Genomic DNA, 27,711 nt, shown 5'->3' with positions numbered 1-27,711 from the left:
ACGAACAAATGGAAATGATGGACAGGACCCTCTGGTCCATCCAGCCTCTCCTATATAGTTACGATGCCCTAGTACATCACAATACAGCACACCCCACCCACCCGAAGCCACGTAATCTCCTGGGAGAGGTGAAAAAAGATAAAAACCCAGGCCAATGAGGGACCAAAAATCTGGACAATTCCTCTCTGACCCATTTAAGCAATCAAAACTAGTCCAGGAGATCACATTGACCCCGATTTAGATTACAGGTTACTTACTTCTCGTACAAGAAACAGATCCAGCTCACGCTTGAAGGAATTCAGCAAATGAGCGTTCACCACTCGAGTGTTCCACGGGACTACTGTTCTCTGGGAAAAGAAGAACCACCTAACATCTAACCTAGTTCTGCCTTCACATAGCTTGTAAGAGTGACCCCCTGGTCCTCCCTAATCTATTCAGTTAGAACAATTGATTTGCACAAACTAGTCCTTCATCGTCTTATAAACCTCTAGCAAATGACCCCTAAATCTACACTTCTCTAAAGAGGTCCAGCTCTTTGAGCCTATCTGGGTAAATGAGTTGCTCTAAACTGGGAATTAATCTTGTGACCCCCCCCCCCCCTGCATCCTTTCCAAAGCCTCAATAACATTCACTATGAAAGGAGACCAAAACTGAACACTGTATTCCAACTGAGGCTTAACCAAGGTCTTGTTCAAGGACAAAATGGTGTGCTTTGTTTTATAGTGAATTGTCCATTAAATAAACCCTAGCTTACCATACACTTTAGCTATTGCTTCACTGTATTGGTCATAAATCTTGAGATTGATGCACTAAAACGCCCAGATCTCTTTTATTCACCATTGCTTTAATTCTGTTCCCTGTAGAATGCAAGTATATTCAGCATTTGATGCATAACACTACACTTTTCCAAGTTAAACTTCATTTGCCAAACACGGGCCCATTCTTCCAACACTTGCAGTAGTCGAGCATCCTCTATAGTCCTAACACTTGCACATATCTTGGTATTGTCCACAAACTAGCAGATCATTCCAACTACTACATCTAAATCACTGATGAAAATAGTAAATAGCAAAGGTCCTTTCTGCTAACAGGCGTTCAGACAGTTCTCAATCCACCGTAGCAGATTACCACTAATTCCATAAGATCTCAAGATTCATGACTAATACTGTGAAACTATAGCTAAAACAAATAGGGAGCTAGTGTTTATTTTAGAGAAGCCTCTTATCAAAAGCTTTCTGAAAGTCCAGGTAGACAATGTCAACTGGGTTACCCTCATCCACTAATCTAATTACATCTTCAAAAAAATTCAATCAAATTCATCTGTCTGCCGGAAGGTGTAGTCAAAATACCAAAGTTAGTGTAGCACAATTAGAAATACTTTAACTTTCACCTCCTGACATTTGCTACAATCCTGTCAACTTGCTTCCCAAGCAAGGAAAAGACTGCATAGAATTAACAGTACAGAAACAGGCCATTCGGCCCATCTGGTCAATGCCGACATTTATGCTCCACATGAGCCTCCTCCCACCCTATTTCATCTAACCCTATCAGCATAACCTTCTATTTCTATCTTCCTCATGTACTTATCCCTTAAATGCATCTATTCTATTTGCCTCAACAACTCCATGTGGTGACAAGTTCCACATTCTAAGTGCTATTTGGGTAAAGTAGTTTCTCCTAAATTCCTTATTGAATTTATTAGTGACTGTTTTACATTTATAACCCCTAGTTTTGGATTCCCTCACAAGCAGAAACATTTTCTCTACGTTTACCCTATCAAACCCCTTCATAATTTTAAGGACACTTTATGTCACTCCTCAGCCTTCTATTTTCAAAAGAAAAGAACCCCAACCTGTTCAATCTTTCCTGATAGGTATAACCTCTCAGTTCTGGTGTCAATCCTTGTAAATCATTTTTGCCTTTATATCCTTTTTATAATATGGAGACCAGAGCTGTGCACAGTAGTTGAAGTATGGTCTAACCAAGCTAGTCAGTGCTAATGCATTAGTTTCCTGTCTAAAAGCAACATAATAGAAGCTATGCTTTCTCACTCAAGGGAAACAAATCCATCTATGGATGGTCCTATCCATAAAGTGCATTTATGAATCAAGTCATACCCCTGCTGAAAATGCCAGTTATTTTATACCAGTTTGTTCCTGGGAACTCAAAAACTCTGTGCCTTCTCTATATGCAATATCTCAAGAAAGATTCTAGAACTTTTATTTCTCTACCTTTGTTTGATATCTGTGGTGTTCTCTGTCCAAAGGTCAGCCTTCTCCAGAAGTATGAAGTTACATGGCTTAGTTCCTATCTAATCCATGAGGTTTTATACATTGGCCATTCGTGATTAAGATCAGACAAAGGGTGAAAAACACACACTAATATGCTGTCTGCTGCTCCACAAATAAGACTTAAATTGAATCTAATTTATATACCAGGTACAAAGGGAATGTTTCAGGACCATGGTGCCAGCAAGTTTATCTCAAGAAGTCACATGAAAAATTTATTCGACTCTGTTGTTCAGTCCAAACATCACAAAAAAATTTTATTCGACTCTGTTGTCCAGTCCAAACAACACAAAGGAACTCCAAATCCCTGCAGCATCAACTCCAAAGGAAAGCTTTCTATTTCAACAACAACTTGCATTTATATAGCACCTTTAACATAGAAAAATGTCCAAAGATGCTTTACAAGAGCAATTTTCAAACAAAATTTGACACCAAGCCACATAAGGCAATATTAGGACAGGTAGGTTTCAAGGAGCTTCTTAAAAGGAGAAGAGAGAGTTAGAGAGGCAGAGGTTTAGGGAGGGAATTCCAGAGTACAGGGCAAAGCTGAGGTACAACATCCTGTACTAAACACACACTTAACCACCACTCCAAAGTGCTCCATGATGGCTGGTAGTCCAACAAGCCAGGGGATCAACCCTGGTTCAATAAGGAGTGTAGAAGAGCATGCCAGGAGCAGCACCAGGCGTACCGAAAAATGAGGTGCCAACCTGGTGAAGCTACAACTCAGGACTACATGCATGCTAAACAGCGGAAGCAACATGCTATTGACAGAGCTAAGCGATTCCACAAACAACAGATCAGATCAAAGCTCTGCAGTCCTGCCACATCCAGTCGTGAATGGTGGTGGACAATTAAACAACTAACAGGAGGAGGAGGCTCTGTAAACATCCCCATCCTCAATGATGGCGGAGTCCAGCACGTGAGTGCAAAAGACAAGGCTGAAGCGTTTGCAACCATCTTCAGCCAGAAGTGCCGAGTGGATGATCCATCTCGGCCTACTCCAGATATCCCCACCATCACAGAAGCCAGTCTTCAGCCAATTCGATTCACTCCACGTGATATCAATAAACGGCTGAGTGCACTGGATACAGCAAAGGCTATGGGCCCCGACAACATCCCGGCTGTAGTGCTGAAGACTTGTGCTCCAGAACTAGCTGCGCCTCTAGCCAAGCTGTTCCAGTACAGCTACAATATTGGCATCTACCAGACAATGTGGAAAATTGCCCAGGTATATCCTGTCCACAAAAAGCAGGACAAATCCAATCCGGCCAATTACCACCCCATCAGTCTACTCTCAATCATCAGCAAAGTGATGGAAGGTGTCGTCGACAGTGCTATCAAGCGGCACTTACTCACCAATAACCTGCTCACTGATGCTCAGTTTGGGTTCCGCCAGGACCACTCGGCTCCAGACCTCATTACAGCCTTGGTCCAAACATGGACAAAAGAGCTGAATTCCAGAGGTGAAGTGAGAGTGACTGCCCCGGACATCAAGGCAGTATTTGACTGAGTGTGGCACCAAGGAGCCCTAGTAAAATTGAAGTCAATGGGAATCAGGGGGAAAACTCTCCAGTGGCTGGAGTCATACCTAGCACAAAGGAAGATGGTAGTGGTTGTTGGAGGCCAATCATCTCAGCCCCAGGGAATTGCTGCAGGAGTTCCTCAGGGCAGTGTCCTGGGCCCAACCATCTTCAGCTGCTTCATCAATGACCTTCCCTCCTTCATAAGGTCAGAAATGGGGATGTTCGCTGATGATTGCACAGCGTTCAGTTCCATTCGCAACCCCTCAAATAATGAAGCAGTCCGAGCCCGCTTGCAGCAAGACCAATCTAGGCTTGGGCTCATAAGTGGCAAGTAACGTTCGCACCAGATAAGTGCCAGGTAATGACCATCTCCAACAAGAGAGAGAGTCTAACCACCTGCCCTTGACATTCAATGGCATTACCATTGCCGAATCCCCCACCATCAACATCCTGGGGGTCACCACTGACCAGAAACTTAACTGGACCAGCCATATAAATACTGTGGCTACGAGAGCAGGTCAGAGGCTGGGTATTCTGCTGTGAGTGACTCACCTCCTGACTCCCCAAAGCCTTTCCACCATCTACAAGGCACAAGTCAGGAGTGTGATGGAATACTCTCCACTTGCTTGGATGAGTGCTGCTCCAACAACATTCAAGAAGCTCGACACCATCCAAGATAAAGCAGCCCGCTTGATTGGTACCCCATTCACCACCCTAAACATTCACTCCCTTCACCACCGGCGCATAGTGGCTGCAGTGTGTACCATCCACAGGATGCACTGCAGCAACTCGCCAAGGCTTCTTCGACAGCACCTCCCAAACCCGCGACCTCTACCACCTAGAAGGACAAGAGCAGCAGGCACATGGTAACACCACCACCTGCACGTTCACCTCCAAATCACACACCATCCCGACTTGGAAATATATCGCCGTTCCTTCATCGTCGCTGGGTCAAAATCCTGGCACTCCCTTCCTAACAGCAGTGTGGGAGAACCGTCACCACACGGACTGCAGCGGTTCTAGAAGGCGGCTCACCACCACCTTCTCAAGGGCAATTAGGGATGGGCAATAAATGCTGGCCTTGCCAGCGACACCCACATCCCATGAACGAATTTTTTAAAAAGTAAGCCAGTCCCTCGAGCACATGGTCATCATAAATGTGTGAAGAGTTATTATTTTGACTTTACGCTCTTTTGGAACTTATTCACTTTTGAGGTTGAAGATGGATTTTGCAGCCCACTGCACCAGTAGTGTGAGCTTTCTAATCTCTGTAGTATATTGGTACCCTATCAACACAATTTATAGCAAGATAGTATCACCTCTCAGAAAATGAAAGTATAATTCTTGGATACATCATTTATGACTCAAGCACAAGTGGTGAGACTTTCCCATTGGGAGGGGACCAGGATGAGTACACATTATACTGGAGACATGGTCACCAATGCGAATCCTGATATCACTATTGAAGTGGAAGCTGCAGTCAGTGGCTGAGGCTACAGGACTACTGGCTGCTTAATATGTATTAAGAAGGACTAAAGCTTTGACACCCATAATGATGGCCCAGGGATAATGGGGCAATTTAGTAGTCACACCAAGATTGGCCTAAATGAGTGATTTTATCTTTAAACTTCATGATGCAGTGAGTAGCTAAGCCATACAGATCAGATCAGAAATGTCCCAGTTTTGATCCCCAGTCTGTATTAACTTAGCTGTGGCAACAGGTGCACTGCAATTGTCCTCAGTGCCCCTGGATTGGGGGCAAGAAAAAGAGCAGCAAAGGTTCTTGCTCTCGATAACTATCCAGGAACTGCTGCTGGAAGTGTGCATGTCGACTGTGATGTGTCCCATGATATAAATCGCCTGCCGACATAGTCAAGGATCACACACGAACACCACTTGAGAAGTATCGGAAAGCAACCAGAACCTGTGGAACCGTACCTCAGCAAGGAGTTAATGCCCTCACGAAGGCTGAAAATTGTAAGAGAGGGAGAAAAAAAGAGCACTGGTGACAACTGCAGATAAAGGAAAATAGGTACAACTAATCTGTAACTCCCTACTTTAACTTCACAAAAACATGGTAGTTGCAGGCTTCCATGGGAGGATTCAACTGTAAACTTGGCCTCTGCAGTGAATTCTGGCAGCATAAAACTAAATAATGAATGAGAAAGTCTATTATACATCATCTCTCCATATTTCACAACAAAAATTCAGAACTGACGTATCAAATTTTAAAATTTCCTTGCTTTTAAATAAAAAGACAAACATATGTATTGTTTGAAATCTTTACTCTTCTAAATCGTTTTGCAGGAAATGTACTTAAAAATTACACCCTGAATATAAATTTCAACAAATCTCAGATTTAAGATATTTAGGACTATGATTTCTTCCATTCGCTAATTTGTGAAAATGTAGACGTGAATAAGTGGGGAAGACCACTTTATATGCATGTCAATTTTTCACTAAAATTAGTGGAGGAAAATATATCCCCTTAGAGGTAAGATTCTCCCCAAGTACAGACTCCTATCAAAACAATTAATGCTATGTTATTTGCTTTGAAAAAAAATTGCAGGTTATATGAATTAAGATATTCAAATACTGTTCCCTGTATCGCTGGGACCAAGGATGTGTGAGCAATTGAATGCAGTTGGTTAAGGTTATAAAGTTAGATCAATGTTCCAGGATTCATTAGGTTCTCTCGGCAAGTCGGAGAGATTTCTTCTTGAAGGTTGGTAGACTACACTATAAGGCACAAAATGTGGAAGGTACAGTCTACAATTCCTATAGTAAAGTGAAGCCTTTAAGAGAATGGTTTAATTTCAGTTCATTTGTTCCATTTACACAATAACTTTCTAAATAACATGAAGCACATTTTTTTGTCTTAATTTATATGCAAACACTTATTGCACTGCCCGTATGATGCTTGATAACATTTTCTTTAAGGATATTAAAATTGCATTTTTGTGGACCATTGTACATATGATATGAAAGTACAGAATAAAAGCACAATGGAGAAAATACTGTACATGATCAGGATATTTTTTGTTCATGTTTAGAAACTCAATCTGATGCCAAACAATGCTTTAAATCAACACAAAAATGTTACAATTAAATAAGTACAATGCAAAAATATTAGCCCATTTTCACAACTTTAATTTCAAGTTATGAAACCACTAATAAAGTCAGTGAAAAACATAATTATCAATTTACAATGTAGAAAACTGGAACAGAAAAAACACCAAATTACAATTTTTCTCTTTAGTTTAGCTTCTGTAGACATATCCTTGATTTTACAAGTCAGTAACAAACATTTATATAGTGCTTTTTACATCCTCGGGACATCCCAAAGCACTTCACCGGCAATTAATTATTTTTGAAGTGTAGTCACTGTTGTTTTACAGGCAAATATAGCAGCCAATTTGTACACACTAGGATGCTACCGGGACTTGATGGTTTGACTTATAGGGAAAGGTTGGATAGGCTGAGACTTTTTTCCCTGGAGAGTAGGAGGTTTCGGGGTGATCTTATAGAAGTCTATAAAATAATGAGGGGCATAGATAAGGTCGATAGTCAAAATCTTTTCCCAAAGGTAGGCGAGTCTATAACGAGGGGGCATAGATTTAAGGTGAGAGGGGAGAGATACAAAAGGGTCCAGAGGGGCAATTTTTTCACTCAAAGGGTGGTGAGTGCCTGGAACGAGCTGCCAGAGGCAGTAGTAGAGGCGGGTACAATTTTGTCTTTTAAAAAGCATTTGGACAGTTACATGGGTAAGATGGGTATAGAGGGATATGGGCCAAGTGCAGGCAATTGGGACTAGCTTAGTGGTACAAACTGGGCGACATGGACATGTTGGGCCGAAGGGCCTGTTTCCATGTTGTAAACTTCTATGATTCTATGATTCAACAAACAGCAATTGAGATAAATGACCAGTTAATTTGTTTTGTTGATGTTGGTTAAGGGATGAATATTGGAGGATACTAGGAGAACTCCCTGCTCTTCTTCAAATGGTGCTATAGGAACTTTTGCATCGATGTTATCAGGCAGTTGGGGCATGTTTAACTTCCCAAACAAAAGGCAGCACCTTTGAAATGCAGCACCACCTCACTGCAGTACTGAAATGTCAGCCTAGATTATGTACTCAATTCCTGGAGTAAGGCTTGAACCTGCAACCTTCTGATTCAAAGGCAAGAATGCTACCACTAAGTAAAGCTAATATTTAAATATTTAGAAAATAAGTCATAAAAATATATAAGTTTCAAATAGTAATCAACAGTAGATTAAAACTTACTAATCCGTTTTCCTTATTAAACATTAAAACATTTTTGTGAATATTCACACATCAAGGAAAGAATGCGCATCAGCAGCAAGAGTTCACAAATGAAACCAAAAATAAAGAAAACAGATAACAAGAAGGGGTTCTGTCACGCCTTTTGTAGTTTCAGGTTCTATCTAAACCACTCCATTAGAAATAGCCATATAACGAGGTATCCATTATTCTGTATATAGAATGAAAGTTTATATGGATTCACTGCCCTTAAAGGCTTTGGCAATGTCAGTACCTTTTATATAAATGAAAATTATGTAGAAAAACAAAAAAAAAATCTGAAGGCCCCAAAATTCATTAACCGGCTTCAGAAAACAAAATTCCCAAAGTTGTGATAAGAGTATTAACTACTAGATATTCCACATTCAGCCACCTACATTTCAAATTTTTCATTCAAGTCCAGTTTTAACTATACAATATACACACATACACACACACACACATTATATATATATATATAAATGAGAGATACATATAATGCCTTCAGAGTTCAATGTGAAACATATTAGTAAACAGTACCATGATTGAGAATGATATTTCCCTCTATTGGTTGACCTCTTTTACCCTCCCCTCTTTTAAAACAAAAACAAGACTTCTAGAGCATTCTTCCCAGATGCAATAATAGAACTTAATGGGACACAGGTGCCAGGCATGTTTGGCTGGAAGTCAAAACAAAGAAAGAATTTGTCCTTGGGGTACCCCAAAGAGCTTAACCACCAATGAATTACTTTTTTTAAAAGTGTAATTAGTGTTATTATGTAGACAAACGCAGCAGCCAATTTTTGCAATGCAAGGCTCCACTGAGATAGATGACCAGTTAACCTGTTTTGGTGATTATGGTTGAGGGACAAATGTTGGTCAAGGCACCGGGAGAACTTCTCTTTTCTATTTCAAGTAGTGCCATGGGATGTTTTATGTCTCATCTGAAAGATAGAACCTCTGATGGTGCAGTACTGAGGGAGTGCTGCACTAAAAGTCAATCTAGATTATGTGCTCAGGTTCTGCAATGGGCCTTAAACACACCACCTTCTGCATTGTACTAATCTTTTAAGGTGATTTTTTTGAGGAATGCCAGCACAGTTTCATAAATTGCAAATGTCAGTCCATTAACAGGAAATGCACGGACACAGTTCAAGCTCAAGCCCTTGAAGAAAACTCTCATCCCCTCGTGTTTGAAACTTTCAGTAATACAATTCAGTACACCACTGTATCTCTGCTGCCCCATGCCATCCATCTGCATTCGGGATTTCATGACATCCATTGGAGTTGCCAATGCCCAGTAAGTCATGCCAGCACATCCACCAGCCAACAACAAGGCTGACCAATCTGAGGAGGAAAAAAAAGCTTTTATTAATTCAAAAAGGTGTTCAACATGTAAAACTATTTCTCCATATTTTTAGTACCCCACTTAATGCAAGCCTGATTAGTTTAGAATGTTTACAAAGTGCTGGTATATTTTGATAAATTTTTAACAAGTTCCCCTATAAGTAAATTAATTGATTATCTTTTAGACAAAATAGGTGTAGATCTCATTTCATAAGTTAACACAAGAGATTACATTGTTACAGATTTATTTCAACCCAAGGATTAACCAACCATTCAGAGTGAAATACAACGAGTGCATCGACTACAAATCTCATGCAATTACAGGACTGTACATCCTGCCAGATCCTGCAACACAAACAATCACATTTATAAGAATAATGATATCAGAATGTCTGACTATTGACATAGATGAATACTATTCACTCACTAAATGAAGGAATCTGATCTTAATTTGGAAAAACTGTACCCCTGTAGAGGTCAGAACGTTAGCAGATAATAAATTCAAATCAGTAGAATATATTTCTCTAAAAGACCACAACAACTTACAGTTGTACAGTGCCTTTAACATAGAAGAACATCCCAAGGAAGTGCACAGAAGTGTGACCAGACAAATATAAATGTGGAGCTAAAGAAGGAGAAATTAGGAGGGATGGTCAAAGAGGTGGGTTTTAAGGAGATTCTTAATGGAAGATAGCAAAGTGGAGACACAGAGGGATTTAGGGAGAGAATTCCAGAGCATAGGGCCTAAAAGGCTGAAGGCACGGCCGTCAATGGTATGGCGAAGGGAAGGGGGATAGATAAAAGGCCAGAGTTGGATGAAAGGAGAGTTTTGGAGCAGGGGGTGGGAATGATAGGGCTTGTAATGGTTACAGAGATAAAGGAGGGAAAGGCCATGAAGGGATTTAAACACAAGGATGAGGATTTTAAATTGGAGGCCACGAGAGATGGCAAGATCGAGGGGTTGGACGTGACCTCTGCGTATTGTTTTGATTTTATCAGTTGATTAATATATTGTAAGTTTATGGTAAATACTGGCCACTAAATTTTATGGTCACCACCCTCAAATTATTTCTCAATAAACTTGCAGTAACAGTATCAGGAGCAATAATCCTTCATTTTGAATGTATTCAACAACGTGAAAAGACCAATAGCCAGTTGGTGAGAAACAGGATAACCCAAAAGCTTCACTATGAATGCAATCTTCTGAATTTTTTTTAGCCTAATCTACGTAATATAATGGTCAGATGATCACTATACACCATTTGAGTTTTGCTGTCAGACTTTATGACATCGAATCCCCTTAATTATCAAGATACTGCTATGTAATTGGATCCAGGTATCCTTTCTACAATTACTTACTGTATCCTCACAAACTAAAGGCTTTGATATGACATTTATCAAGGATGGCTACAATTCATGAGTTATGATGTTATAGAAATTTCTCTTACCCATCAGCGAATGGGATTATCCATATATTCAGAAGTTGATATCAATGACATCCCTCATCACTAACACTAACCATTTTTGAAATGGTATCTGATAAAGTAATCTTAGCTTTTATTTAGAAAGATGACCCTCATCTTGACAGGATATATAAAAAAACTGTTACAACACTTTGTTTTACTGTTTTATAGTGAGTTTATGCATGGTGCTGAATCATGTTATGTAAACAAATATCAAGGACATATGGAAGTCTAATTTTTTAAAAATATGTTGTGTCTCACATCTCAAAGCACTTCACAATGAATTAATTTGAAGTGTAGCAACAGCCATTTCATGCACAGCAAGATCCCATTATCAAGATAAATGATCTGTTAGATCTGTTTTGGTGAAGGTTAGTTGAGAGGGGAATGTTGTTGAGCAGTACACAGAGGACTCCCTGTCCTTCGAATGGTGCCATAGGATCTTTAATGTCCCTCTGAACAGCAGACAAGCCTTCACATTAATCTGAAGGACAGCATCTCCAACAACATAGAACTCCTTCATTACTGCACTGGCATGTCAGTCTACCATATACATTCAAGTCCTAGAGTGGGCCTTGAACCCACAACCTTCTGACTCAGAAGCAAAAGTACTACCAACTGAGCCAATGAGCCATAATGACAATGATAAATCCCATTATTGTCACTTTTTAAAATTAGTGTGTATTTTGGGGGACAGTATGGTTAATTCTAACCAATTGTCATCCCACAAGTCACATTCAAAAGATTATTCACTTTAAATTAAAAGTGTAAGAATTGCTGGCATGAGACATTGGCAACAGTACAAAGTAAAAGGGAGAAGGAATGTAAGCTTTTGAAACAAAAAGCCACAAAGTAAACAATTTTACATTTCTTGCTCAACAATTTAAAAATCTATTCTGTCTAAACTGGTCAGGTGTTTGAAACATGACACATAATTTAAATGGGGATTACTTTCAAAATTCGATCTCAACACAGGTGTTTTTCTAACCTTACTGGCAGTGGCATGTCAGTATATTAGTAAAGATAATATGTGTTCCCAGTCATGCAATGGTGATCCTATTGTGTCTGTTCCCATTTACCTGTGAATGGTGTTATACGGGGATGCACAATAAATGCTGGCCTTGTTAGCGATACCCATATCCCAAGAATAAATTTTTTGAAAATATACGGTCAAAGCGCAGGGTGGTTAAAATAATAAAAGGATTCGATTGGGTAGGAACATAGGAACAGGAGTAGGCCATTCAGCCCCTCGTGCCTGCTCCGCCATTTGATAAGGTCATGGCTGATCTGTGATCTAACTCCATATAACTGCCTTAGGCCCATATCCCTTTGGTTGCCAAAAAGCTATCTATCTCAGATTTAAATTTAGCAATTGAGCTGGTATCAATTGCCGTTTGCAGAAGAGAGTTCCAAACTTCTACCACCCTTTGTGTGTAGAAATGTTTTCTAATCTTGCTCCTGAACGGTCTGGCTCTAATTTTTAGACTGTGCCCCCTACTCCTAAAATCCCCAACCAGCGGAAATAGTTTCTCTCCATCCACCCTATCTGTTCACCTTAATATCTTATAAACTTCGATCAGATCACCCCTTAACCTTCAAAACTCTCGAGAATACAACCCCAATTTGTGTAATCTCTCCTCGTAACTTAACCCTTGAAGTCCGGGTATCATTCTAGTAAACCTACGCTGCACTCCCTCCAAGGCCAATATGTCCTTCCGAAGGTGCGGTGCCCAGAACTGCTCACAGTACTCCAGGTGCGGTCGAGTAGAGTAGAGAGATAGAGAGATAGATAGATAGATAAACTATTTCAGAACAAGGGGACACAATCCTAATATTAGAGCAAAGCCATTTAATATAAACATGTGTTGAACTGCCCTTTAAATGGTTCCAAAATTGTAAATACCTGGTTTACGTTGTCCTTGTGGAGTTAACCATTCAGTGAAAACAGAGTACATCACAAAATATAATCCAAAACATGGGATATCTCTTAACCACAGTGCAGTAATACCTCGGTACAATCCCAAAATCCCTTCCTCTTTTACTACTGTTATTAGGCAGTGGATTGGGCCTCTGTATCTGGGTTTTGATAACATGTCACGAGATGGAGGACCTTGGTATGACTGATGAGGATGTGTCTGATTCTGCTGCCTTATCTTGATCAGGTCAATAGGAGCAAACACCATAGCCTGAAAAAGAAAGATCTTTTAAATGACAATTATAAAAGACAGATAGTCTGTCAGATTAAAAATTGTTTTTTTAAAAATTGGGGCCCTGTGAGGGAGTTATGGAGCCACTGGAACAAAGCTAGGCTAGGGAGAGTGTTCACATTATTTAAAGAAACAGCATTTATCAAAATAAACTTACACAGATTGATTACCAGGAACCATCTATGACTTTAATGACTTAAGCCCTGGACTTTCTCATGTGCTATGAATTGATCAGTTCTGATTTGTAGTTCTATCACATGTGGCATTGCAATACAGCACTTCATTTGCAGAGAATTCCTTAATCTCTTATAAAACTTTATAATAGTTTTTCTGTAATCTTTCAATGTGAAACATATTAGTAAACAGTACCACGATTGAGAATGATATTTCCCTCTATTGGTCGACCTCTTCTACCCTCCCCTCTTTTAAAAAGAAACAAAACTTCTAGAGCATTCTTCCCACAGATGCAATAATAGAACTTTAATGGGACACAGGTGCCAGGCATGTTTGGCTTGCAAGTCAAAACAAAGAAAGAACTTGTATTTATAGCACATTTCAGGTCCTTGCGGTGTCCCAAAGAGCTTCACCGCCAATGAATTACTTTTTAAAAGTATAATTAGTGTTGTTATGTAGACAAACGCAGCAACCAATTTGTGTACTGCAAGGCTCCACTGAGATAAATGACCAGTTAATCTGTTTTGGTGATTATGGTTGAGGGATAAATGTTGGTCAAGGCACCTGGAGAACTTCTCTTTTCTACTTCAAGTAGTGCCATGGGATGTTTTATGTCCACTTGAACAGGTGCCTCAGTTAAATGTCTCATCTGAAAGATAGAACCTCTAACAATGCAGCACTTCCTCAGTAGTGCACCAAAAGTCAGTCTAGTTGATGTGCTCAGGTTCTGCAATAGGCCTTAAACTCAACACCTTCTGACGCAAAAGTGAGGATATGGCCATTGAGACAAAGATGCTGTACACAGCAATGGTCGGCTTGCAGACATTAGCAAAATTGTGAAGCCCCTCAATGATTTATTAACACTGTTTAAATCAGTGTTCAGAAAATGTTTTACACTGAAATAATATGGAGAATTTCTGGTAATCTGTAGACCTAGTTTAGTAGTTGTCTGTGATCTCACTAGAAAAGAAGTATAAATAGGTGTACTGCAAATAAACCCCGAGTATCAAGTCATCCCAAATTTACCTAGCTAAAATACATCAGATCACCTGATTCCAGACAAGAGTTTAGAAATCATAAGTTTCATTGGTCAGTTGCACATATGTGACATGTTTTTAACTCCCTCAAATTCTTGCATTAGGTACAGAACTAACCAAAACTATCTAATTCATTTAGCCTGAAACATAACCAAAGCAAAAAAAAAGTGATAATATCCTGAATACATATGACAATTATCATAATACAAACAATTTACCTCAGCAGTCCCCGCAGCGCAGCCTGCGACGAAAACATCAAGTCTGGATGGTTTTGCATCGGAGCTACCATGCCGCAACTGGCATAATAAATGGAGACAATTTCTGTATGTGCCAAAACAAACTGAACTGCATACAGACACTGATAGAACAGGCAATGCCATTCCTTTATAAAATCCATACACCTGGATAAAAGACAACAAATATTACTGAAAATGTTCTGCTCATTTCACAACTTTGATATTACAATAGAAGAAATAAATTACAATTTACATGATCTAAAATTTGTCTCATTTCAAGTCCTATCCATAATCAGCTGTATTTTGGTTCAGTTTGTATTTGATTACATTTTCCAGAAAAACATAATCCTGAATCTGATGTTCATGGCCCCCATTCTTCCCCATGCACTAATAATTGCTGTGTATAGCATCTTTGTCTCAATGGCCATAACTTGGGAGTTAGATTTGAATGAACCTCATCCTTGAAATACTGATGCAAAAAAAGATGCTCCTTCCCAATATTTAATTTTAAAAATATCTTTTTGCTAAGTTAAAAATGTATTTAAAACCTTATTGTGCAATACCTGGCCTTCTAGTTGAGCAGACAGCTTTATATTGTTTGAGGCTGCAACATGGTATTTCAGCACCTGGCATTGGAAATGGTTCAATGATGGTTGGCCCAAATTGAAGGCCACGCAGTTTATGATAAATTAATATAAAATAAATGGATAAATGGGTTTTAAAGGGGATGGGTTTGCACTAATGCTTCATAACTAGAAAACTGTAGTGCTTAACTTCTGGTATTTCTTCAAGTTAAGCACAATAACGTCCAAGAACTCTAACTGAGGAATAAAGCCAAAATAATGGTTTCTAAAATAACCTTTCCATGTTTCACAAAGTTGTACATAATCCACAAAAGCTCAGGTTTACCTTTTCTCTCTGATATGTTGATCGAATACAGTGCCAGACACCACTGTATATGCGCTGTGTCTGAATTCTCACCTGGTGAGACAGCAGGTATTAACTACAATATCATGTATGTAAATATGGGCAATTTCTAGCAGCAACACCAATAAATACACTACCTTGATTGTATCCAAAGGATATCCCACAGCAGTAGCAAGTCCACCTGTGGGTGATGTAAATTTTACAGCAGTGGATATAAAACAGAATTTTAATTACAAATGTTACACAATAGAAAATCTGCAACATAATCTTCTTACATAGAATTTCTAAAATATTTATCGTACTGCAATCTGTAAACTAAAAAAAATTAAGTACGTGTTAACGTGTATTTTGCCCTGTATTCTGCTACAATGAAGAAAACTTATATTACTGCAGAATCAGTCACAAGGTAGCTTCAGGCTTGATCTTACATTTTTGGCACTCATTGATGAGCAATGTCACTGCTAGGGAAGTCATGATGTGGAGATGCCGGTGATGGACTGGGGTTGACAATTGTAAACAATTTTACAACACCAAGTTATAGTCCAGCAATTTTATTTTAAATTCACAAGCTTTCGGAGATTTTCTCCTTCCTCAGGCAAATGTTTCCATTTGCCTGAGGAAGGAGAAAATCTCCGAAAGCTTGTGAATTTAAAATAAAATTGCTGGACTATAACTTGGTGTTGTAAAATTGTTTACAACTGCTAGGGAAGGGAATGCTTTCCATCTTTTGCTCCCAGTGCATCATCCACCAAAGGATCAAGTATAGCAAGGACCAGATGCAGAGTAAAGCTTTCTCTATTCAGCTCCAACTAACCCAGTTCACATTCTACTATTTCACCTCTGGGACCAGGTTTTGAATTATGATAAAATTCCTCTCTATGGTGCTGTTGCAAAGGTCTTAAGCAAAGTGAGACTAAGCAGCCTCAACTCATTTCTTAGGAGATGCAAGTAGACATCAGAAAACTGTTCACATCTTCACACTAATTGGTACTAAAATAGCAATCTAGCCCAGAGATGATAAGCATGGTTGGTGTGATATACAAGTTAACATTGGTTAAAGTGCATTGTTGGAGGGGAGAGAAGAAGCAGAAGAGTAGAGGGATAGTTATATAAAAAAATTATAGTAGAAAATGGGCTACCAATTTTACCCATTTAAAAAAAAACACAGCAGTTTTGGACTTAAGGTCTGTGATTTCATGAAAAACCTACCATCACCTTCTGCACTATAAGCAGTGCAACTTAGCTTTCCTGTTTCCTGCCTTTATTTCATATGTCTCATTATACCATCCCATAGCTGCTTGACTGCCTAAAGGTTTTGTGTCTCCCCAGCCATCCATACTGACCCAAGTAGGCTAAACACTCCAGTGGCTGACAGCACAGTACCCACCTGTCAGCCGGAATCAGAACCATTACCATTTTCTAGTTACCAGAATATAACTATACATGGAGCATTACTCTGGCTGTAGCCATACTAAAGCTGAAAAGCTGTACTAGCTGTAAAACATGGAAAAGTGTCCCATTCTCCATTACAATGATATCCCTGACTTTAATGAGCACAAAAATTCACCAAAAATGTTTTAGTTTCTCAAATTAGAAAAGGTTCTAACGAATTTGTTCCAGTTTAAATCAGCTAAAACATTAAAACCCTATGTGTAAGCAATTATTTTAATATAATTATGATATGCTACCTTATAAAATAAAATTTACAATGTCATTGAAATAACTAAAGTCATACAGCAAGTTTCATTGCACTTCAATTTGCATAGTATTTTTCTATTTTAAGCAGTAGATGGAGAGATAGCAGTGCATTTTTAAGAGCTGTTATCTACATTTTAGCAAGATAGAGTTCAACTGTTGTGAGGTCCATAGTCTACTTAGCAACTGAGGGACAGTCACATTAAAATATTGTCTTTTTTATGACAAATAAAATGCATCAATTCCATGTGCAGGAATCTGAGTTACTAGTTCAGAGAAAATGGGGTCAATTTTAACCTAACTAACCTGGCAGGAAACTGAAGGGATCAGGTGCAATGCTGGTTTTACACCCCGACTGATTTTACTCTCCAGTGAAAGCAATGGAGAGTAATATTGGGTGGGTTCCCCCCATCCCATGGATTTTCCGCCTGGCGAGTTAGGTTAAAATTATCCCCAAAGACTCTGAAAATCGTGACCTTTTCAGCAGATTCAGACACTATTGAGCAGACGGGCAAATTTTAGAGTAGACACAGTTTTTCCAAGTCTCTGTCCTGTTTGGCCTACACCAGCACTTCCTCAAGCAGTGGGGAAGGCACTTCTTGCATCTACCTCATTTCCAGGTGATGTTAGGAAGAGACTGGGGAGAATGATTTCACCTACCAGAATTGCCAATAGTCACATCTTAGTTGCCCCCAGTATAATGTATGCAGCCAATCATTTGGTAGCATTTTGGTAGATCAAATCGGGCCAGGACCTACTCCGTTAATGGTAGGGCGTTGGGGAGAGTTATAGAACAAAGATCTAGGAGTACAGGTTCATAGCTCCTTGAAAGTGGAGTCACAGGTGGATAGGGTGGTGAAGAAGGCATTCAGCATGCTTGGTTTCATTGGTCAGAACATTGAATACAGGAGTTGGGATGTCTTGTTGAAGTTGTACAAGACATTAGTTAGGCCACACTTGGAATACTGTGTACAGTTCTGGTCACCCTATTATAGAAAGGATATTATTAAACTAGAAAGAGTGCAGAAAAGATTTACTAGGATGCTACCGGGACTTGATGGTTTGACTTATAGGGAGAGGTTGGATAGGCTGAGACTTTTTTCCCTGGAGAGTAGGAGGTTTCGGGGTGATCTTATAGAAGTCTATAAAATAATGAGGGGCATAGATAAGGTCGATAGTCAAAATCTTTTCCCAAAGGTAGGGGAGTCTATAACGAGGGGGCATAGATTTAAGGTGAGAGAGGAGAGATACAAAAGGGTCCAGAGGGGCAATTTTTTCACTCAAAGGGTGGTGAGTGTCTGGAACGAGCTGCCAGAGGCAGTAGTAGAGGCGGATACAATTTTGTCTTTTAAAAAGCATTTAGACAGTTACATGGGTAAGATGGGTATAGAGGGATATGGGCCAAGTGCAGGAAATTGGGACTAGCTTAGTGGTATAAACTGGGCGACATGGACATGTTGGGCCGAAGGGCCTGTTTCCATGTTGTAAACTTCTATGATTCTATAATCATGAAGTCATCAGCTGTCATAAGATTACTGGCCTTTTTGGAAACAGGCTAGCTTTCTTCGCAGAACAGCATCAATGTCCAGACTGCTGGCATACCAGCAAAGCGGCTGCTCTCTGCTGCGAATTTCCTCCCTTCTACCCGTTTTGCAGGCGGCTGCACTGCTAATATCAGGATCGCCTCCCCACTTCATGTAAATGTCTCAGACTCCAGGATTTCATGTAGGGTATGGGGTACATGGGACCAGAGGAAGAAAGTCCTGTGCCGCCACAGTTGTGATGGGGGATTGGGATACGAGTTTTCATATAACTGATTTTGGTTTCCAAATGTGGCAATTGCAAGAAAAATACAGATATTCCTTGTACCCAGCTCAATTGGCCTGCGCTCTACACCCCCTCCTTACAGCCAAGAAAAGATAAGGAACTCAACACGAGAGACATCAAGCATGCAGACAAACCAGCTAATTTATCAGTACAGTAAATCCACTGAGGTTATTTTAGTATATGTCACAAAGTGCAATTTTCTATATTTGTGCAGGTGAAACACCAGGGCATTACCCTATCTGTACACCATTGAACATATAGCTCAATTACAGAATTGGAACGTTACAAGGTGATTTAAATACAACAAGCAGGATACACGGATCCTAAGTAGGAACAGAACAAGGCAACACCAGACCAACAATTTTCAATACATGGGAGCCTAGTACAAAAGCAGTCTTTGTGGATTTATGAAACACACAAGTCTCAACAGGGGCAAATATTGTGTTTCTTTAATATTAGCAAGTTGTAATGATTTTATTGTTTCTGAAGCTTTTATTAAAAATTCAACAAGGCACACGATAAAATACAATCAAAAGAATACAGAAAATTATATCTACAACATCTTGTGTCCTTTATTGTGAAATGATCTATAAACGTTTGTAAAAGCCACCGTGGAAAGATTATGCACTGAAGTTACAAACTGTTACTTAGCAATAGCCACAGCATTAATTTATTTATTTTTACACATCTGGCTGTTCCAGGAATTGAGCGTATTTACAAAACAATATAGACCCCTTAAACAAAAATATGATCTGAACAATAAATAGATAGAAAACAATACAAATATTGGTAATGAAACCAAAATGAAAAGATAGGCTAGAGAATGAAACAATGAAAAAAGAAAAAAATAACTTATTAGTCTTTAGCATGCCAATTAAGGATTTCTACTTTGTATTGAAATGATTTTTCTGCAAGGTAAGGATCAATATAAAACAGAAAAACAATATTACTGTTTATATAATGAGATAATTTCCATAAAATATCAATTTAGTGGTCAATTAAAATGATTTTTATTCATTGTTACTTACCCAACATGCAACGTGAATAGAATACACAGAGGAGTTGTGGGATGCAAACAATGTTCTTGTGACTGCCATGAGTTATCAGCAACCCACTTGTGGTATACAAATCACAATTTCAAATTGGAGTCCACCAGGTTACCAGGTTTTTGGATTTGTCTGTATTTGTTGACTTACTAGCACATTATTTTTGTTGCTGTATATTAATTATAAGCAATGCTTTCCTTTGGGTAGCTAACACCATTTTTCAGAAGTTGACAGTGAGTCCCCAGGAGTGTGTCCACATTGGTAGCGAGTCCCCAGGAGTGTGTCCATGCCAATGGGAATGGGGGGAGGGGGGGTCACAAACAATTAAAGCCAAGGAAGGCTATCTTAGTTGATCCACCCAGAAATAATCCTAAAGTCTTCCTGTTGCACAACTAATTGTTTCTTTAACGATTCCATGGTTTTCACCTCCATTACTCTGTCCAGGATCCATTCCATCACTCTGTGTAAAGAATAACTTCCTGACATCAGTCCTAAATTTCACTTTTACTAGTTTGAACCTGCGTCCCTTATCCTACTCTCTCAATTTAAAGTAATTGTCTAGATTTACCTTTTCTGTATAATGCATCATCTTATATACCTATATAAGATCACTTCTCAAGACCCATCCTTTCATGACTTAAAAGCTCCATTCTTTACACATACCTCACACCTCACACATCAGGGATCAAGCACTAAAGTACAAGGCTGAATGTCTCTTATGTCTCGGTGACCAGAACTGGGCACAGTACTCAAGGTGTGGTAAGACCAAAGCACCAAACAGTTTGAGCATGACTTCCTCAGAGTCGGACACTCGGAGCGAAGCTACAGGTGGGAGTGGACCTGGGAGCGAGCACGGGACTCGAAGCATTACTAAAAGCCCAGGCTCGAAGGCCTACCTACACTCGGAGCGGAGCTACAGGCGGGAGCAGACCTGGGAGAGAGCGCAGGACTCGGAACACTACTAAAGGCCCAGGCTCGAAGGCCTACCCACACTCGGAGCGGAGCTACAGGTGGGAGCGGACCTGAGGGAGAGCGCAGGACTCGGAACACTACTAAAGGCCCAGGCTCGAAGGCCTACCCACACTCGGAGCGGCAGAGAGGCAATCGGTGAAAAAACAAGGAGTGACGTCACAGGACAGCAGGTAGGTGATTGTAATACTCACCAGCCAGTTTTTTTTTTCTGTGTTAGGGAATTGGAATTAGACAAAATTGAATTAAAAGCTAGAAGCGTAAAACTACTGGTAGCTCATTAAAATTAAAAACATAAACTACTTAACTAGAGTAACAAAACTAAAAATAAACGTATTTAAGGCTTAATTTGTTTGTGCTTCGTTTAAGTTAATCTAATACATTAAGGCATGGCTGGGCAGCTCAGACCTGTGGAATGCACGACCTCTGCCACGTGGGAACTCCAGGACACTTCCCATGTCCTGAACAACCACACGTGCAGGAAGTGTCGTCAGCTGGTGGAGCTTAAGCTCCGGGTTTCGGACCTACAGCAGCAGTTGGCATCACTGCAGTGCATCCGCGAGGCAGAGAGTTTCGTGGATAGCACATTTCAGGAGGTGGTCACCCCGTAGATTAAAAGAGTGCAGGCAGAGAGGGACTGGGTGACTGCCAGACAGACAAGGAGGACCTGGCAGGTAGTGCAGGACTCCCCTGAGGGCATCTCACTCTCCAACCAGTATTCAGTTCTGGGGAGTGCTGCCAGAGCACCATGGGTGGCTCAGCTGTACAGGGGGGGAGGAGTAAGGTCGAGAGAGCAATTGTGATAGGGGATCCTTTAGTTAGAGGAGCAGACAGGCGTTTCTGCAGCCGCAAACGTGATTCCAGGATGGTATGTTGCCTCCCTGGTGCCAGGGTCATGGATGTCACTGAGCGGCTGCAGGACATTCTGAAGGGGGAGGGTGAACAGCCAGAGGTCGTGGTACATATCGGTACCAATGACATAGGTAAAAAGAGGGATGAGGTCCTGCAAGCAGAATATAAAGAATTAGGAAATAAGTTAAAAAGCAGGACCTCAAGGGTAGTAATCTCTGGATTACCCCCAGTGCCACGTGCTAGTGAGTATAGGAATAGGAGAATAGACCAGATGAATGCATGGCTGGAGGGTTGGTGTAGGAGGGAGGGATTTAGATTCCTGAGGAATTGGGACCGATTCTCGGGAAGGTGGGAACAGTACAAGCCGGACGGGTTGCATCTCAACAGATCTGGGACTAATATCCTCACAGGGGGGTTTGCTACTGCTGTTGGGGAGGGTTTAAACTAGAGTGGCAGGGGGACGGGAACCTGAGCGGGGAGTCAGAAGAGAGTAAAGTTGAAAGCAGCAAGAGAGGAGAGGACCCAGGGGAAATTTACAATACAAATAGTACAAATAGTTATTCAAGAACAAGTGAAAGGGAAAAGTGTAGAGCAGCAGAAAGAAAGTGTACTTTAGACACTACAGATAAAGTGAAAACTAGAAGGTGTAAGGCGATTAACCCAGCATCAAAGCTGAAGGACAGGCTAGGGTGTGTGGCCCAACTAAGAGTTCTATATACAAACGCACAGAGTATAAGGAATAAAGTAAATGAACTACAGGCACAAATTCAAATTGGAGGGTATGACATGATAGCTATTACTGAGACATGGCTGCAGGATGGTCAGGATTGGGAACTAAATATACCAGGTTATAAGGTCTACAGGAAAGATAGGGAAAATGGAAGAGGGGGAGGAGTAGCCTTAGTGATTAGAGATGAAACCACTTCAATGATAAAGGAGGATATAAGGAGAGGTAAGCAGCCAACAGAGACCTTATGGGTCGGATTGAGAAATAGGAAAGGATCTAAGACTATAGTGGGAGTTGTGTATAGGACCCCTGGCAGCAGCTCTGAAGCGCTAGATTGTATAAATGCAGAGATTAGACAAGCGTGCAACAAAGGCATAGTGGTCTTAATGGGGAACTTCAACCTTCACATAGATTGGGGAAAGCAGACTAGCAACTGTCAGAAAGGTAGTGAATTTCTTGAGTGTGTCCGGGATAGTTTTCTACAGCAGTATGTCCTAGTGGCAACAAGGGGACAAGCCAAACTAGATTTAGTAATGAACCAGGTTTAGTTAACAGCTTAACTGTGCGTGAACATCTATCCAATAGCGATCATAACATGATTGAGTTCAAGGTAGTGTTTGAATGGGGAAAAAAAGTGAATCAGCTGCTAAGATACTAGACTTGGATAAGGCCGACTTCAATGGGATGAGACAGAGACTGTCCACAGTAAACTGGGCAAATCTGTTAATGGGTAAAACAACTGATGATCAGTGGGAAGTGTTTAAAGAAACATTTGACGTGATACAGTACCGGTTTATACCCCTGAACTCTACTTGCCAAAAAAAAAGCCATGGACAATTAAAGAGGTAAGGGACAGTATAAGACATAAGGAAAGGGCATACAAAAAGGCAAAAAATGGCACAGATCCTGGCGAATGGGAAAGATACAAAGATCAACAAAGGGTCACAAAACAGGTAGTAAGAGCTACAAAAAGAGAGTATGAAAAGAAACTTGCAAGGGATATCAAAACCAATACGAAGAATTTTTATAGTTACATTAGGAAAAAGAGGGTGGTCAGGAGCAGTGTTGGCCCCTTAAAAACTGAAAGTGGGGATATTGTCATTGACAATGGGGAAATGGCGGACATGTTGAACAATTATTTTGCATCAGTATTTACAGTAGAAAAAGAGGATAGCATGCCGGAAATCCCAAGAAAACTAACATTGAGTTGGGGACAGGGACTCAATAAAATTAACAAGTAAGACAACAGTAATGAAGAAAATAATAGCACTAAAGAGTGACAAATCCCCAGGACCAGATGGTTTCCATCCCAGGATTTTAAAGGAAGTAGGTGAGCAGATTGCAGATGCCCTAACTATAATCTTTCAAAGTTCTCTAGATTCAGGAACCATCCCTCTTGATTGGAGAATTGCACGTCACTCCGCTTTTTAAGAAGGGAAAGAGAGGGAAACCAGGGAATTATAGACCAGTTAGCCTAACATCTGTGGTGGGGAAAATGCTGGAGTCTATAATTAAGGATAGGGTGACTGAACACCTTGAAAATTTTCAGTTAATCAGAGAGAGCCAGCTTAGATTTGTGAAAGGTAGGTCGTGCCTGACAAACCTGATTGAATTTTTTGAAGAGTGGACAGAGGAATGTCAATTGGTGTTATTTATATGGACTTCCAGAAGGCATTTCATAAAGTCCCACCTAAGAGACTGTTAGTTAAGATAGAAGCCCATGGAATCGAGGGAAAAGTACAGACTTGGTTGGGAAGTTGGCTGAGCAAAAGGCCACAGAGAGTAAGGATAATGGGTAGGTACTCACACTGGCAGGATGTGACTAGTGGAGTCCCGCAGGGGTCTGTCTTGGGGCCTCAATTATTCACAATATTTATTAACGACTTAGATGAAGGCATAGAAAGTCTCATATCTAAGTTTTCCGATGACAAAGATTGGTGGCATTGTAAGCAGTGTAGATGAAAACATAAAATTACAAAGGGATATTGATAGATTAGGTAAATGGGCAAAACTGTGGCAAATGGAATTCATTGTAGGCAAATGTGAGGTCATCCACTTTGGACCAAAAAAGGATAGAACAGGGTACTTTCTAATTGTAAAAAGTTAAAAACAGTGGATGTCCAAAGGGACTTAGGGGTGCAGGTACATAGATCATTGAAGTGTCATGAACAGGTGCAGAAAATAATCAAGAAGGCTAATGGAATGCTGGCCTTTATATTTAGAGGACTGGAGTACAAGGGGGCAGAAGTTTTGCTGCAGCTATACAAAACCCTGGTTAGACCGCACCTGGAGCACTGCGGGCAGTTCTGGGCACCGCATCTTTGGAAGGACATACTGGCCTTGGAGGGAGTGCAGCGTAGGTTTACTAGAATGATACCCGGACTTCAAGGGTTAAGTTATGAGGAGCGATTACACAAATTGGGGTTGTATTCTCTAGAGTTTAGAAGGTTACGGGGTGATCTGATCGAAGTTTATAAGATATTAAGGGGAACAGATAGGGTGGATAGAGAGAAACTATTTCCGCTGGTTGGGGATTCTAGGATTAGGGGGCAGAGTCTAAAAATTAGAACCAGACCGTTCAGGAATGAGATTAGAAAACACTTCTACACACAAAGGGTGGTAGAAGTTTGGAACTCTCTTCCGCAAACGACAATTGATGCTAGCTCAATTGCTAATTTTAAATCTGAGATAGATAATACCTTTTGGTTAGCAAAAAGCTAAGGGATATGGGCCAAAGGCAGGTATATGGAGTTAGATCACAGATCAGCCATGATCTTATCAAATGGCGGAGCGGGCTCGAGGGGCTGAATGGCCTACTCCTGTTCCTATGTATTCTACTGTTTTGGCTATGTAGTTCAACATTCTATTGGTTTTATTGATTGTTGTTCTGCAATAGTTGAACATGTTGAACGTTGAGTCTAAGACTCCTAGGTCTCGTTCAACTTTCTCCTTAGCTTCCTACGTGCAATACGTCACAATTGTCTGCATAAAATTTAATCTTTTATTGTTCTGCCCACTTTGCATTTTGTCCTACTTATTCTATAATTTCTGACCTGCTCCTGCAATTCCACTGCCTTTCCTCATTTAATGTAATTTACAAATTTGACCAATTTGCATGCTTTTTTTAATTGACGCATACGGGGAAACAAATTTGCATAGTGCCTGGCCGCTTTTTTCAAACAATCCATAAGGATTACACTGGGTTTCCCCAGTGTCAACAACAGAAAGTCAAATTTACAAATGCCCCTCTTTTTAAGAGGCAGAACTAATAAAGGAATTAGAATATAAAATGTACTTTCAAGAAAAAGAAACTTACAGACATGTGTAATAATATGATTTAATTTTATAAGACACTCCATTCCTTGTGGGTGCTGGACCACTTTTCCCAACCAGAGACTCGTTCCAACACCTCAGAGAATTTAACACCTCTGATCTACGGCCTCGCTGGAGATGGCCAGCTACAGGAGACGCCTGTTCCTTCTCCAGTCCCAAGAACAGAAGAGGAACCTAACAATGATAATGTACTAGTGCAAGAATAGAAAGTCTCAGTGCAAGTCATTGATGCAAATTAGCAGCAGTGGTCCCAACCATGAGTCTTGGGGAACCTCACTCAGAGCCTTCTCCCACCCAGACGTAACTCCTCTAACAAGTACCCAATTTCTTATGGATACACAAAAGTTACCATGAATCCCCACAGCTTCGAGTTTAATTAATAACCTTCCAAACAGAATTTGTGAAATCCATCCTGGAGAACAGCTTCAAACTCCTGGAAGGAGGGCACCAATAATAAAGGATGGTTTGTCCAAAATAAGAATCATTGCCACTTAAAAAAATATTGTTTAAACTATCCCAGAAGTGTGACAACATTTCAAAACCACCGACATAAATCATACTCTACAGCTCCTCACTATGACCCTCTAATAGTTTCAGTGGTGTCTGAATAAACCCAAATCGCAGCCCAAATGACTAATTACAATTTGCCGGATAATTTTTAAAACTATTAATAGATTCTCCATTATTAAAACGTTTTCTTAACTATTTTAAAAATCATAAGCAACATATTAAATTAAACCTAGCAATCTGAAATAAAAACTGAAAATATTCAAAACTGATAATAGGACATTGCCCAAACACGAACCCTTTTTTCCCGTTAGAATATTCTCTGTTTTTATATCAATTTAAAACGTTGTATATCGTCTTAGAATAACAACCCCATACGTAGAAGAAATATTGTGACTACTTCTCTAACTTTGAAACACTTTTACGAGAGAATGGACATTTCTTACCTGCAACCCACCCAGCTAAGAAGTCAATGAAATGCATTTTCCGCTAAATGTCAACACCTTCTCCTCAGCGCTAACAGTGTAATGGACCTTTGAGTCTATAACTTGAGCACAGGGAGAATGTAAGACCCTGACTGAATAAGGACACTACGTTCAGCTTCAGTTATGTAACACAGGCTGCGAGCATGAGCGTAATCAACATCCCAGCACTACAGTGGAGACAACTCACGTGACAAGCAAAAGACGAGTAGCGGAAAAAGCCGAGTGAATGCGAAAACAGTCGACTAATACCGGAAATAGCCGAGTGACCGCGGAGACCGGTATAATGACGGAAATAGCCGAGTGACCGCGGAAACCGGCATAATGACGGAAATAGCCGAGTGACCGCGGAAACCGGTATAATGACGGAAATAGCCGAACGGGGCCTGACGCACCGTCAGGAATATGGCGGTAGGATTGCAGCTTTTAATCCGACAGTAAGACGAGTTGCAGACACTACCTTCTTTTTCGGTGGGGAGATAGATTGGAAATAAACCCTCATTATTAGTTAACAACACCTCTGCCAATATGAGCGGCTTCATTAAGATTAAAAATCCACCGAAATATAGAGAGCTGTTTATTTTCACAGGTAGTGTTGGAAAGATATAAGCGGCCCCTTGGGCGTGAGGTATCGGCACTTCGTCGGAGCGCCTGCGTTGTGTTTCGGCTTAGCAGTTCCTAGGGTAGGATCGGTGAAACCCCAGTTATGCCCCTTTTACTTTCACATTCCCAAAAAGTTCCACCTGAAACTTTTATTCTGTGTATAAT

The 27,711-nt window shown here is 40.3% G+C and overlaps 1 protein-coding gene across 1 annotated transcript; it reads right to left on the bottom strand.

The window, feature by feature from the left end:
* Positions 1–6,951: 6,951 nt before the first annotated feature.
* On the bottom strand, positions 6,952–27,066 carry slc25a47b (solute carrier family 25 member 47b). The gene is made up of 6 exons (XM_067991023.1): positions 26,908–27,066; positions 15,643–15,686; positions 15,488–15,559; positions 14,561–14,743; positions 12,828–13,110; positions 6,952–9,461 (listed from the first exon to the last, which is right to left on the bottom strand). Exons 1-6 carry the CDS (start codon positions 26,942–26,944, stop codon positions 9,175–9,177), a joined length of 906 nt encoding a protein of 301 aa, XP_067847124.1. The 5' UTR covers positions 26,945–27,066; the 3' UTR covers positions 6,952–9,174.
* Between the last annotated feature and the right edge of the window lie 645 nt (positions 27,067–27,711).

Source organism: Heptranchias perlo, chromosome 10 (assembly GCF_035084215.1).
Source record: "Heptranchias perlo isolate sHepPer1 chromosome 10, sHepPer1.hap1, whole genome shotgun sequence".
Classification (NCBI taxonomy): Eukaryota; Metazoa; Chordata; class Chondrichthyes; order Hexanchiformes; family Hexanchidae; genus Heptranchias; species Heptranchias perlo.
The sequence above is the reverse complement of the archived record's forward strand: the minus strand, read 5'-3'. Positions and strand labels throughout refer to the sequence as shown.